Source organism: Manacus vitellinus, unplaced genomic scaffold (assembly GCF_001715985.3).
Source record: "Manacus vitellinus isolate BGI_N305 unplaced genomic scaffold, ASM171598v3 scaffold_20_pilon, whole genome shotgun sequence".
NCBI lineage: Eukaryota > Metazoa > Chordata > Aves > Passeriformes > Pipridae > Manacus > Manacus vitellinus.
The window spans coordinates 12,794,205-12,809,607 of record NW_021939471.1 but is presented as its reverse complement, the minus strand read 5'-3'; the positions used below and the strand labels follow the sequence as shown (position 1 = coordinate 12,809,607).

The 15,403-nt window shown below is 37.8% G+C and overlaps 1 protein-coding gene across 1 annotated transcript in view; it reads right to left on the bottom strand.

Moving 5' to 3' along the window:
• The window catches only part of PDE11A (phosphodiesterase 11A), a 126,894-nt gene that overhangs the window by 108,260 nt on the left and 3,231 nt on the right, over positions 1 to 15,403 (bottom strand). The window contains exon 2 of the mRNA XM_029959605.1: positions 14,980 to 15,396. Coding sequence (XP_029815465.1) covers positions 14,980 to 15,396 — 417 coding nt within the window. The remainder of the gene's footprint in view (positions 1 to 14,979; positions 15,397 to 15,403) is intronic.

Genomic DNA, 15,403 nt, shown 5'->3' with positions numbered 1-15,403 from the left:
CCAAGGAGACCAGTGACAAATGACATTGCTCGGAAGTTGATATTTGGACTGGCGCTGTAACATCTTCGTCAGGAAAGTGGACAGTGGGATTTGGGATTGAGAGCACTCTCAGCAAGTTTACTGAGGACACCGAGCTGTGTGGTGAAGTTGACACACTGGAGGGAAGGAATGCCATCCAGAGGGACTGTGACAGGCTTGAGAGGTGGATCATAGTCCTTGGTCCTGGCCACAGATGGTCAGAGTCACTTTGCCCACAGCTTTCACATGTTTTAACACAGATAAGCAAACTACCAGCAGCTAAAATGGTCATCCAGTACCTGCTTACCCTGTGGCTACAGGCAGTGTTCAGTTTCTTCAACCTTAACCAATACTGCTTGCTTTACTATCTCTATATTACTGCCAATAAACTTTCCTACCAGTCAAGCTGTGGGTAACCACACGGCCCTTGCAGGCACTGGTGAGGTCCTGGAGCTCCTCTGTGCACACACTGTAGCCCTCCAAGGCACTGAAAGAGCTGTCTGCAGTTCATCAGATGTATTTTCACAGAGTGTGTGAAGCATGCCCATGCTGGGGTTTGTACAAAAGGATAACAAGCTGTAAGGAATGCTGTGCTACCTTAATGGAGAACGAGTGGAGGAGAATGAGCAGGTCTGGTATGTACTAATTTCTAGATTATCCCTGGCTGGGAAGTCACCAGGGATATATTATGTTATACAATCTTATAACTGGTACATGAGAAATACCAGGAAGAATCAATTTCAGACAGAAGTGCTTTATGAAGTTGTGATGCTTCAAATTTATGTTTGTGAAGTCACTATACTAACACTACATAAAGATGAAATGAAAGTTTTTATGGAGACTGTCTCACAATATTAACATTCAACAAAACCACTGTTGAGTAGCCTGAAATGGTATGGGCAAATATCTGGGTAGTCTGTAAGTTCCTAAAATGTAGTATACATGAACTAGAGTATTTTTTCATTAATCTGCAGTGCTCTAAGAGGCAAATGTACCACAACTCTCATTAGTGATAACAGAACAGAGCAACTGAATCCCCACAACAGATGTTTACCCTTAAGCTTTACATGACAAGTAGCAATCATTTATTCAAGAATTTTTCAAGTATAACTTCTTGTAGTGTTGGTTATTTTCAAATTCTGCTGGTCAGGAATTTCATCTAGCATAATCAACAGGGTTTTTTATTACTTAACATGTTTTAGGCATGATTATTTCATATGCTTATGCATTCACTTATATTTAGGTTTTTTGAGCAGTGTTAATGCATAATTAACTACAAAGATTTTGATTTATTTTAATTAGTTCTTATATAAAGTCCCTAAATCATGATTGAATAAGCTTGCAATGTAATCCTATTTATCATAAAGCATGCACTTGTTAAAAAAAATACAGAATGTGTACTGTGAGCATAAGATCCCTCTTACAACAGAATGACAGAAATCAATCTTGTACAACCAAATACTGAAAATATTGATCATGTATGCTGAAGAATAAATATACTAATTAAAAGATTCTCTTTGAAGTAACATCAGCAAGTATTTTGTTATTTGTTTTCTAAGGCAATTAATGTGCCTGAGGTTACACATTTATTGAGGAATGTACACACGAAATAAATACTTGCATCACAATCAAAGATGACTTCACTTGTCAATGCAATCTAAATCATAAATAAAACTAGAATTGCTTCATACTCCTTGTCATTCCTACTCTGTGTGGGGCCACAGTGCTGCACAGACTATATTTCTACACCCAAAACTACAAAATTATTAAAATCTTAGTCATAGTACTGCAAACCCCGGTGCATTAAAAAAATTACTTAAATTTCATTTAGACATTTCTTTCTTCAGATCTGAAACACGGTTTAGGGACAACTGCCAATAACACATTTCACACTAAAGCACTAAAGGTAGCATCTTATGTCTTGGTGAGAACAGATACTATAATACTTGTAGAATTTCCTAAGGCAATACAATGTAAAATACTATAAATTACCATTTTCAAAACCAAATTTATATTGCATAAAGTATGCACAGGGTGACAATATTACATCTTGAGATCAAATTACATTTGGTCACTGCTTAAGAAATGATGCCATCACTTTATAGAACACTTGTGAATAACACCCAGCGAAGACTGGTATGGTCACACACAAACACCTATGCTAGGCCATGCTGCCACTTTACATCCATATTCTGTAGATGCTCACAATTTTTCTGTCAAGTAAATGGAGACTATTTTTGGCCTTATTTCTGTCTGTTGCACTTCAAATAAGATTGGTTATGTGGACTAGTATTCCAGCGCAGTACAAACACTTTAAAAAAATACAACAGAAACCTCAGGTTTTCTGGAAAACAAAGTACAGGAATGTCTCTGTTCAAACAAAACACTGTGCAGCAGTCCATTCTCTTGAACTGTAAAACTCAAACTGCAGATCATAAAGTAACTCAAAGGAAGCTAAAAAGTTGAGAAAAGATATTGCTAACAGCACTTTTGTTCATCTTGTTAGAGAATACTCTTCAACAGCTCTTCTACAATCCAGAAAGGGAAATAATGCTGTTTACTGGCAGAAGCTCTGTTCCTCCAGGGTGAAGTGAGCATTTACGCTACAGACAACAGTTACAGCCAGTTCAGACCCCCCTGAAGGAACTGAGCTGTTGTACAAAATTAAATGCAACTCTGGTTTTCAAAAGTTTAGAAAACATTGGCTGTAAATTAATACCCATATTTGTCTCAAGTGATGAAAACAATCCATACAGTCTTTAATCTAAGAGTTGATTGTGATGAGGAAGAGAATTCATTAAATTTTCAATGATGCTAAAAACTGACAGTTTTTTTACTGACAATTTTATATCTATTTTTATTTCCATTGTAAACTCCAGATGGTATAGAAATAGACTGTTCTAGTCACCTTAAAATGTAATTTAGAAGTGCTCTACACTCATTCATCATAAAAATTAACATATATTTAGCTACTTTATTACTTATTGCACATTTTCATACATTTCAACCACAAGGAATTAATACCAACCATGATATTTATAAACAGTTTATGGCCCTCTTCTGCCAGAGAATATCAAGTTCTTGGTTCTTTTTTCATCATGCTATTTTTATTTTGTTCTGTTTCAATTCTACAACTTCATTAGGAGTTGTTCCTCCTTAGACTTATTTCTGCCTCTGGAGTGTATTAAACAGTCTTTGCTTCCATAAAGACCAGATTACTAATATACAGTCTTTGATAAGATTCTTTTGAACTATTTGTACCTAACAACTTCTTTAGGAGAACCAGAGCCCCTATTGATGAATGTTTTTTAATAACAGCATCAAGGACCCAGATCTGTGTGATCTTGTGATCTTTCCACAGGCTTTCAAACACTTATATCAACTTTAACAGAAGCTGAACTGTTCTGCAGAGTAGAGAATCCTGCCTAGAAAGATATGGTTCTTCTACAACAGAAGAAAGAGAAATGCAGTGCAATTATCACACAGTAGGCTTCACTAATTGATAAATTAAATATTATTTCTTCAACTACTTGTTGGTAATGTCTGAACTACTATTTGGAATTAGCTATTGTTGCTGAAATATTGATAATATGCTTTGTGCTATTGAAGAAACAGTTCCTGCTCTACTAATTTTGTTGCAAGCAAAACAGAGTACATGGAGAGAACACTGAAACTACAGAATGCCTTGAGCAGTAATGCTGTTGTTGATTTACATCTGATCCGTCTTATAAAAAAGTAAACCTTGGACAGGGAGTTTAACTGAAAAAAGACCACGAGTTGTGATTTTCTTATCTGAATACACTCCATTAAGTGATACAGGTGGCATATGTAGTCATTGCCTTTTCAACAGGCCTCAAGATTAACCTAAGAAGTGCTGTTTGATCTGCAGTGCACAGTGGCACACAGGACAGGGGCTTGTGAACCTGTCCAAATTAGACATATACAGTACAGGTGCCAGTGTCAGCAACAGATTTAATGATGAACTATCAAGCCCGTGTTCCTTAACAGATGCTACAGAGCAGCAGGCACAGGAGGGATTAGCAGTCTGAAAAGTGCTGGTGTTTTCTTTAATGTACAGCTCATTCCTGCTCTATTGCTTCTCCTTTCAAGTAGATTCTGGAAGTTTGTATCTCCCCCTGGGACCTCCATACCAGGAGATAGCAAGCACAGAGCACCCTGAAGCAGACAGCCTTAGTCCCAGAAGGGTGCCGTTCCAGAGAAGCATCAACAGGTTTTGGTCTTCCCTACCATCTGATATCAGATTATCCACTTATGCTGGAGAACTGGATTAACTTTTGCAGAAGGGTATTACATCTTCAGAGCAGAAACTAAAGGTACAGTAGTATAAGAAAGTTAATGCAGTTAATTGGAAAAAATTGAGAATCATCAAGCTGTGAAGTGAAACTATCCCTAATCTTTTGTAGAAAAGCAAGCAGGAATTTAATTTTGGTGACATTTGGGAAAGTGATGAGGAGAGATAAAAGCAAATAAAATAAAATACTGTTTCTGACAACATTGATACTGTTAAACCATGAAATACACACAGAAAGACCCAATAACCTGCATTATGTTCCAAACCTGTTATCCCCATACTCTTCTTCTTTTATTCACTTATTGTCAAAATGTACATGGCAGGATCTAACGGAGATCATCAGTTGAGCTGTGATGGCCAAGAAGCTTAGACAAAAATTTATGCCTACCTCTCCCCACAGGGTAGTAACCCTGAGAAAGGAGGCCTGTTTAGCAGCTGATAACAAAGCTGGTAAGTCAGAGAGATGGGTTATGTCAGACTGCAAACGTTTTGAGACACAAACTGTATTATCCCACATGTCAGAACAGCCTGCAGCACAACAGGGTCCTCATTTAACCAGGCTCCTGGGCAGTAAGGAGTATCAGTGCTTATGATACCAATGAAGCACTTGCTTTTATTTTTTTTACATCAAGACATATATTCAGAAATGAGGGACAGACTAGATACATTTGAGAGACTTCACCGTAATTTTAATTGTATGACAGTATTTTCATGCAAGAACATTCATGAACTAAAGTTTATCACTGCCTGTTTAAAACATTACTAAAACCAAACATAGCTGTTTTTACTGCTTTGGTTCTATATAATAAGATTTCTACATAGCAGAGACATGAAATATGTGAAGACTGAGGCACTTTTAACTGGAATTTCAGAACTGCCAACAAGGAAAAGTTATTCTATAGGAGAAACCCTATCCTTGTCTCAAGGATATTTATTGATTGTAAATTCTTATTAGGTAAATATTACCCTGTAAAATGTGATGCTCAGTCAAGTAAAGACACAGAAGAGAGAAGTCTTGATTGATCAATCCAAGTGCTGGTATTTCAGCTGCCTGTACAGGGACACTAGTCCCAGTTTGTTTTAGGCATATTTAAAGACTGTTAATAAATGAGAACAGACAAACATCTTCAAGGGTTTTTTTTATAGAAGACCAGATTAAGTTCTGGAATTATATAACATTATCAGAATCTCAAGTTTCTTAAAAAAAGAAAATCTAGTTCCTGTAACTGTGAGGATAACTAAGTATGATCTGAAAGTAATCAATAACAGAGGGATCAGAAATGCTAGACCCTGGAACAGCAGTTGTGAGCAGCATGAATTCTCATCATTGAGCTGGTGTATTCAAATTCACTGTTTTAGATCCTGTACATTCAACATATGAGATGAAAACTCAAAATATTGACTGTGCTTGCAAGCTCTGATCCCATATGATATTCATTAGCTTGGTGTACCCAGGATTTCAGGCAATTTGAATCAGGATCTAACCAAATGATACCTATCTTTTGTATCTTGAGTCCTCTGGATTGACTACTGTATTCATAAAATTAGTCTGTAAATTTGACTATGAACGTTACACAAATTATTGGGCAAGCAGTTAAAAGTCAAATCAACTGTATTATTGATAGAAGTGGTAAATGAAAAAAATCCATTAGGGCCCATCCCTGTTTTCTTTTATGTCAGTAGCAAATTGATCATGTATCTGAATTCACTAAAGAACATTCATTGATCATGATTAAACCTGAACAGCTACACTTAAAGGCCTACAAAAAATAATCCACGCTGACCAGGAAGAAGAGACAAAACCTCATTTAGAAAGGTCACTATTTCTGTCATTTACTAAAATAATTTTAACATTTCCAACCAAAAAATTCTGAAGATATGCACTATTTCACAGGAGACTATCGAGGGTCTCTGAAACCCCCATGAAAGAATCGAAACAAGTATTTTGTTTTTGTTATACCTTACTTAAAGTCTACATTTCTTCTTTTCCCAAGACATTTGAGGTTGTAGATTATGTTAGAAATTAAAAAGTTTTGGTTCCTGAAGGAAGTTTCACCAACTGCATTTCAGTGTTGATTTTCAGTTTAAGAAGGTACTTCATACATTGTTAGTAAAGGTATGAGTTTCACTGGGTTTTTCTGTTTTGTTTTTTTGTTTGTTTGTTTGTTTCCCCTAACATAGGACAGCTCTTTGAACTTGGAAAGAAAATAAGTCTTTTTACAACCTTAAGAAAACTAGGTACATTTTATGTAAGCATTATTAGCATAATTTAGAACAAAGAAGAAAAAAAAGTATAATCCTAACCCGAGTTAGCTAAAAATCAAATAATCTAATGGAGGACGAAACCTGTCTGAATATATTTCCAGGAATTAAGTCTTCATGACAGACACTGTTTTCCTTCTCCAATGACCAAGGAGAAAGCGTTGAATCCAGTGAAATCCACTAAGTGCCTCAGCCAAAGCTAACAGCTACAAGAAAAAGCAATTTCTGATTTTATTTAATGATTGGACAACACTGCTTTTTAATCACACTGAAGAGAACACTACCAAAGGTGTTCAATTAACAGGCCTGGCCTGCTATATTTTACCTTCACTGCACCATTTTTTTGTAGTTTTTTTTTTATTAGAAAGGTCTTTATTAAAAAGAATGCACAATAAGCTTGCATCAAAATTTCCATGAATATACTGTATTTAAATTACTGATTGAGTTGCTAAGTTGTATAAAAAATAAATAATATAAGTAGCATGTTTGACAACATTGTTAACCTGAGTATTACTGTACTACCAAACTGCACGGGATAGACAAGTTGATTTAATGTACTTGAATGACTGGATTTATAGGAAGCCATCCTGCAAGAGCCTTTATACTTACAGAAATAAAGAAACTGAAGTTGGAAGAGTTTATAACAATTCAATTTCTTAATCATGCTTCCTATGACTATAATACATAAACTTTTATAGAAAACAGAAAGAGCAATCCAAAAGACAGCAAGTTATCTAGATTCAAAGCATAACATTAAAAAAGTTAAATACAAATAAAAAAAAATTAGGGCCTGCAGTCTGTTCTAGATGCATTTTTCTAAAAATCACATATGGTGCAAACTACACTGTGCATAAACAGGAAACAGAAACCAAGCAGCAAACCTCTACAGTAATGGAGAAACCTTGTAGAGAAGAAATTCACACACAAAACACAAGTAATGAATCTCTATGGAGACTTCCATATAGGGATTGCTGCAGCTATTCCTGTTATCTTCCCCAAAATCCCTAAAGCCCCAGAGACAAAGGCAGCAGGAGAACAAACTAGTACCAGGCAGCATCATCTCAAACCTAATTTTCACAAGTAAATAAGCACAGCCCAGTTATATTGTGACTATTTATATAGTGACAACAATATTTCTTACAAGATAAAATAAATAGATAAGAACACACAAAACAGCTCAGAACTCTCTGTTCTTTCCAAAACAATTCTTAAAGTAGGGAACACTCATCCTCAAAAAATTTTCAGTTTCCAGATTTAAAACTAAGACTATATGTAGTTTGAACTTCTAAAATAGCTTACTTTGAAAAAAAACAAAAAACAAAAGAAAAAAACAAACAAAACAAAAAAACCCACAAAACAAAACAAAAAACAAACAAAAAACCAAAACAAAAAAAAACCAAAACCAAAACAAACAAAAAACCAAAAACAAACAAAAAAAAGGTGTTCATTCGCAACAATGCAATACTAAAGTTTTTAGTGTTTCCTTTTTCTTCCCCACATGTCAGCAGCTTGGGGCTTTGTTGAGTTTGATTGGTGGGAGTGCCTCATATGGTCCTTTTTCTGACCATTGTTTCATTTATTAGTTAGACAATGGATATAAATAACAATGCATAACTGGCACAAAATTGACATGAAAAAACAGTATATTGGTATACAAGCACTAGCAAGTTTGCAGACATAACTGTCTAGCTAAGAAGCATAAAAACAGTTCATGCTTCATAGTCTGAGATGATCAACAGCAGAAAATATTCCTGTAGGACACTACCCAGATCCATCACATAAGGGTTTTTTTTCTTCCTTCAAAACAAACTCCTGTTAGATCACCAATAGTACAACAATAAGCCAAGCTGTGGTCTTATGTACAGCAGATTCTGTGCACTTCTATTTTGCATGTATCACTATTAAAGAAGCTATTTACAAAGAAAATTTTTTTTCTCTAATTTTAAGTATTTTGAGATCAATACCTGTTTGCTCCATCACAGCTCTCCCGGCATGTACCAGACCTGACTGAAGCCCCACTGAGAACCAACTGCAACCATGTCCATGCTCTTATCTTGTTTGAAACTTGCTTTGAAACAAGGCTTAATGCTGAGCTCCTAAATATTTATGATTCTTCATATGAAATATATACACATGGAGGGTGGCTTTAAAAAGCTGATACTCCTATGAGCAAAGACTCCTGGGTGTTTCACAGCAGAAATCTATGTATGGGTTTAACCCCAGCACCTGCAGGAGATTACTCAGGTGGGCAACAGATGGTTTCAAGTACTACAGAAGCAGTATAATAGGATTCTTGAAAAATAAATTAAAAATATTTTATTTTAACAAAGCAGTAGTGTTATCAACAAAACAACACTCATTTTTAAGTGCTCACTGTAGAGACATGAAGCTCAGACTGCACACTGTTGCTGTTACCCTGTTAACACACAACTCTGCTGACCCCGTAGCTCAAGTCATTTATTTTTCATAGTTTGTCAATAAGGTTATTTTAGAAATGTAAAACAAATTAACTCAGGTAATGATGCATATAGGCCTGTTTATTACCCTGGTTATTCTATGGAAAAGCTATACAACAGCACATGACTGTAAATAACCAAAATGAAATATCCATTTGTTTTGAAAAATCGAAAACCAATCAAGCAGAACAACAAAATCATTTACCAAATGAAACTACAGCTTTACTCAGTCTTGTGCTTGCAACAGGATTTCAGCTAAAATCAGAAGAGCCAGATTCTGACAGTCACTGACACACTATAATGAAATATACAGTATTACCTTCTCTTGAGGAAGCTCTAGGCAGAGTTTGACCAGTTTCACATCTATTCCACAAGGAACTTCTTTAGTGACTGAGGGGAAAAAAATCCCTTAAAACTTCTGTAGTCTTCAGACAGACTGGCTGAGCAATATACTAGTTAATGTCTGTCAGCTTACCAAACGCAAAACCACTGTAGCTCTTCAAAAGGCTTTTCCTGCACAAACTCTGCAAGACCAGCAGTGCCAGTGTACACTGCATTGTGCAGCCCTGCCTGTCCTGGTGATCCACCTGAGCTGCAGCGTGGAGACATGAAACAACTGAGCCTTTGGGTGGCTTTGGACACATGCCAATCTATGTGTCTCTGGAGCTCCTGCCCCTGGCAGGATGTCTAAGGTGACAGTGATGGTGGTGTGACCTGAGAAGGTCTTAGGATGTTTTACACATCAGTCAGAAACTGCTCCCTAAGACGAAGACTTATGGTGTGAGGGAAGTGACAGAAGATGAGGAGACCTCCTCAGCTGCTGTCCTGAGAGCTCTCTGCCCTTCCCTCTCAGGGGTGCTGCCTCCTGCAGGAAGATCACCCTCTCCCAGGCCAGCATCACTGTGACACAAAGGATGTGTTCATGGCCACTGGGTTACAGATTCAGGAATAATTAAACAGCCCTTCACCAATTTACTGACTTGTACTTAGAATTTCAAGCTTTCCCAAATTTTGCACGATGGGCTGGAGTGCCCTTTCGTGCAAAGCACATCAGGGCAGTTTAGTTCTTTACTGTTGCAATTATCTCCTGCATTCCCCATGGTACTTCCTAGTCATGTTTAATGCAGAGCAAAAAATTTGTTTTAACAGTTTTTTCTTTATTACAAGGAATTTTTTAAACCGCTGTTTATTTTGCTTGCCAGGTCTCATTCTCTTTGCTCTCTAAAGAGCAACCTCTATCCTTGTTAAGAGTCAGCACCGAAATGAATACGGCTGTTGTCGGTGCCAGCTGCCCAGTGCTGCTGAATAAAACAGTGCTCAAATGCTTCTCATTCGCAGAGCTGAACTTCCCAGGGCCCAGGGTTTTAATGCTTTAACTGCTCTTTAAAATTGAAAGAGACACACTTAATATTGATGATGACAAACAGCTACCCTGCGTAACAAAATGTGGCTCATGCCTCTTCCTGACCTTTACACCAACAGCCAGTCCCACACGGGTACTCCCAGGCTGAAAGCTTTGCACCCCTGAGCTGTAGCTTTGTGATGCTGTCCTGGCACAGCAGGAGCCAGTGAATGCTCAGAGCTCACCAGGAGGGCATGAAAAAGACAACATTCATGCCTGTACCTAGGTATTCAAGGATGTTTAAAACTTACTGTAAAGGGATGTGTGTGCATAACTATGTTACGTTTGGCATAAGCTTGAAAGAGGTAACAGGAGAGTCCAGCACAAAGAGAGCTCAATTTGTCTCTTATTTTGCTTCATTTTAGTTCCAGTAATGTGGTTACATTTTCTTTTTGAAGACTTGAGCTGTACTGAAAAATAATTCTGATCGTATTTTATAGCACTTTCTCCAACTTACAAAACCCATCTCTTAGCATGACTCCATTTAATATTTTTCCTCTCTTTGCTACACATTTTATTAAAACATCCATCTGGTAAGACATTTTTGTCTTCTGTCTTTTAAAGCTACTTTTTAAATTCCAAATGTAGTGTAAGATGTACAGAAACTTTATTCAGCTGACACTAGAAAATGGTAGATCATATTTTTCACCCCTTTCTGACATATGCTTACTATTCTAGAGGGTAATATTTTTTCCACTAGTTAGAAGAATTTGGGATGCTATTAAATTATCTCCCAACTTTTGCACAGCTAAAAGTATAGCAATAACCAAACGTTATTTGTGATTTAAAATGTTTATTAAATGTTTATTATTTAAATACTGCTCTAAAAGATGGGAAAAAATTGAAATTATCAGTAATTTTGGCTAAACATCATAGATATCCTGTGAGAAGGAGGGATGACGTGAAAAAATCCATAGCTTTAAATAGGAAAAAAAATTTAAACAATTCCTAAGAACTACAGTTAATGGCCTCTCTACCTGTATACTTACAATATGTTTAATAGTATTCACATATGACTACAGAACCTACATCTATTCTCTCCTAAGGGGAGCCTCAATGGACGTTTAGGCCACAAATTTCCTTGCCAGTATGACCAAATTCTTCCAAATGAGTGCTCAAGACATAGTGCATTATTCACATAAGAATAAGGAGTCAGAAATGCTTCCCAAAATTAACATATGGCAAGACCAAAGGCCCTATAATAGAACTTAAAATGACTAAAAGTTCAATTTATAAATCAACTGGATTAATTTTAGGAGAAAGAGTTCTAGACTGGCTCCAAAATGCACAGAAAGTATCTAACTGCTTTCTTGTTCTCAAATCCTCTGTATTGCTAACTCTTGCAGATCAGATAATATACTGTTATAAACTCTCATCACATGACTTTGAAATGTAATAAATAAAGCTTTTAATGACATGAATGAAATTGTGCAACTTTTGAATCAGTCATATAACATTAATCTAAACCTTTCCATAAACTACTTGTCAAATTCTTTTTTGCTGTGAGCTTCCAAGAAGTTTGTTCAGTTACAGCTGAACTTCATAAATTAAATTACTGTGAGATATTATATAGTCATTGTTTAGTATTAAAATAAGTGATTATTATACAGTCCTCAATACATAATATTAATTCTAACCCTTATATATGTGTATGTTTATTGAATTAAGAAAGATTGTTTACATGAGCAGATTTAGAAAGTCAGACTCAACAACACTAACAATCACCTGGATTGTGGAAAAAACCCAGCCTATTACTGATTTAATTTTTTAGTATTTTTTTCTTTTTAGAAAAATAAATGTGCGACTGAAAAACTACATCGCCTCTGAAAATTACACAGCCAGTCATTTACAAATACTTCCTAAAGCAGTTGGTGTGTGTATGGGGACAGGGGACTTCCTGCATGAAACAAACTGCAAAACATGACAGGACTTAATGCTGATTGCACTGAAGTACCATTAATGTCAGTAGTAGCTGACGATACAAGCAGGCAACGCACTTTCCACTCAGTGGTAGAATTCCAACTGGTGTTTGATCAGGCTCTGAGAAAACAGAGATGGTTGGATGATAATAAATAAATTACCCAATACTGTAAACTAGCTAATTGATGACATGGAAGTATATTTACCTCTTTTTAAACAAGGTCATTAATATAAAAAGCAAGCAAAAGAACTTTAATCTAAAAGTGTTCCTCTGACCTAATGTAAGGCCTTTTCTTACCAAATGAGTAGCATAAATATAGAAACCGTCTTCAATGGACAAAAAATGGTGCTGTGCTGTCACCACTTTTTCTCCAGCTCCACCTGACAGAGTTTCCTGGTGGTGCTGTTTTTTACCTGACAGTTGATTAAACACTTTCATCATCGGTGGCAATACTGGCAAAAATCCTATCATCATATTTATTAATTTTTAAAGTGCTCTATTGTGAGCCCTACAATGACCTGAAACGGAACAGCTGTCACTTCTTCACACACATGTACTTGGGCTTCCATAGAGCTCTTTTTACTATTTAATTGGAAAGGTCTTCTTTTAATGATGCACAATGGATACATACACTTGCCATGTAAGAGAAGATAAACTGTTACTAACTCAGAAATGTAACAGAAAGCAGATCCCCCATGTTATTATCAAGCAAAACTTTCATAAATGTTGTAAGATGTTAAGCTTCATTTGCACTAAAGTCAATCAGAAGTAGCTCCACTGAAAGCAGGGAAGTTGCAATTGATGTAATTACAAGATGGACTTGAATTAGAACTTGCCCATCTACTGCAACTAAAGTACTTATGGTTTAAATACACAATGAATTTTATTATTTATAATATTTAAATTGACTTTTAATAAGAGCCAGACAAAAGTATAACATAAATAGTACTGGGAATGACAACTTTATGGATTGTTTTTCACTTTCCTCTGCGAATGAAACAGACAATAAACTGTTTAAAGTTGCCGGACTTTTTCACAGGGAAGTGAACACAACGTGAACAAATGTTGAATAAAAAATAATACAGTTTCCCAGGACCAGAAAACACACTGCCTTTCTAGGGGAATTTTCACCTCCAAAAAAAGATGGCTGGAGTTATCCCGAGTTAAAAAGAGGGATCAAGCTCTTTCCCGGCCAAACTCAGACATCCTTTATCTGTTTAGTGAGTTGACACTATCGAGAACATACTGCTTCACCTGCAGCAGCAGATATTCTGGGAACTGCAGAGTTTTTAGTAGTGCAAATAAAAACAGATTGCAAGAGAAAGTGTAGAATGGAGAAAGGGAAAAACAACAGAAGAAAGCCAGTTGAGATTTTTCTTTCAAAAGTAATCCAATACTCATTTTAATCTGAACATTATTACCAAGCTCTTTTCATTCCCTTTGAACTCTGTGGGTTGGGAACATCTGTCAGTCTGGATCTGTGAGGTGTCCAGTATTTTTCAAATACTGCTTGACAAATAAATAAATATTCAGCTTCAAATATCTGTATTTTTTTAAAAAAATCTTGTTTTTCGAGTTTCTTCCTTGTAGTTTGCTACAAAGCATCATCAGTTTTTTAATGTTTATTATTTTTGTTATTACTGTAGAGCAAAATCAGACAATGGGCAACGATTGTTACTAAAATTCTTAAAGACATACATCTCCCACCTTTCTAATGCTTTCCATGATCCTAATTGAGACGATCTGTCACTCTGTGGTTCTTAATTTTCTCAAGAACCTCAAATTGCTGACAGTGACTCACACAAATAAACACTGGAAATAGACCCCTGGAAAAAGAGGTACATTTCAAACAAGGAAACTGAAGGCTCTGTCTGCAATAACACACTCAGGCAAGGGCTCATCTGTCCCTGCTGAAGTCAAAGGTAATGTTTGCCTTCAAGCCAAAACTACATTTTCACAATTCACACTGAAGCCTCTAAAAGAGTAAAAAGTGGGAATAGTCTTTGTTGGATAATAACAGGACTGGTTATATCACTCCTAGGAATAGGTTTGAAAACACATGCCACGTGGGCTGAGTGGGCATATGCAAAGGTGAAAATACATGCCCTTTTGAAAGCAATGAGATTTTTTTTCAGCAGTGGACAGGCAGGGAACACTGAGACAGAGATTTAAGAACACTATCACTGGGACTGTCATGAGCATGCTTTGAAACTTTTCTTCAGCCGACTCCAAAACATGTTTTCAAAACACATGAAGCCACCTATCGTTCCTGCGAAATTGAGAAGCACTGCTGTACCGATTTCAGTGCTACTTTAGCCTCATCGGCCAACTGGGAGGGGCTTTCTCTCTCGCCTTTACCGGAGCCCCCTCTCGCCCCGTCAACAGTTGCCCCGAGCATCCCCGCGGCTGCTCCGCGGAATCCCCGCCGCCCCGTCTGGGACGCCCCGGCTGGGACACCCCAGCGGAGGCTGGGCGGCGGGGATGGACACCCCGGGGGAGACTGGGCGGCGGGAGGGACGTCCCGGGAGGCGGCGGGGCCGGGCGATGGCGGGGCTTCTCAGCAGATACCTCCCCTGCCGCGGTGCGGGAGAGTTTGCCCGGCTCCTACCTGGTAGGCGTCGGGAATGTTGACCGTCTCTCCGTGCTCCGCCACGTAGCCGATGATGCCCTTACCCCAGGGCACCTGCACCTCGTTGCTGTTCTCGGTGGAGCCGCAGGGCAGCAGCGGGGTACCGGCGTGCACGTCGAAGAACTTGGAGACCAGGGTCTTCTTGCCGGCAGCGGCTCCTTCCACAAGGAAGAGGGAGCCCCGGTCCGCGTCCACCATGAGGCAGACGAAGATGAGGATCTTGTAGCTGAGGCTGGTGAGGTCCAGGTCATTGGAGATGTCCTTGACCAGCTCCAGGAAGAACTGGCGCTCGTTGTGCTCCTTGAGGTAGCGCTTGTAGTCCAGGGCGGTGGGGGGGTACTGAGGCAGGCTGACGCGGGACTCCAGCAGGGCACTGAGGATGTGGGCGGTGGTGGGGGGCAAG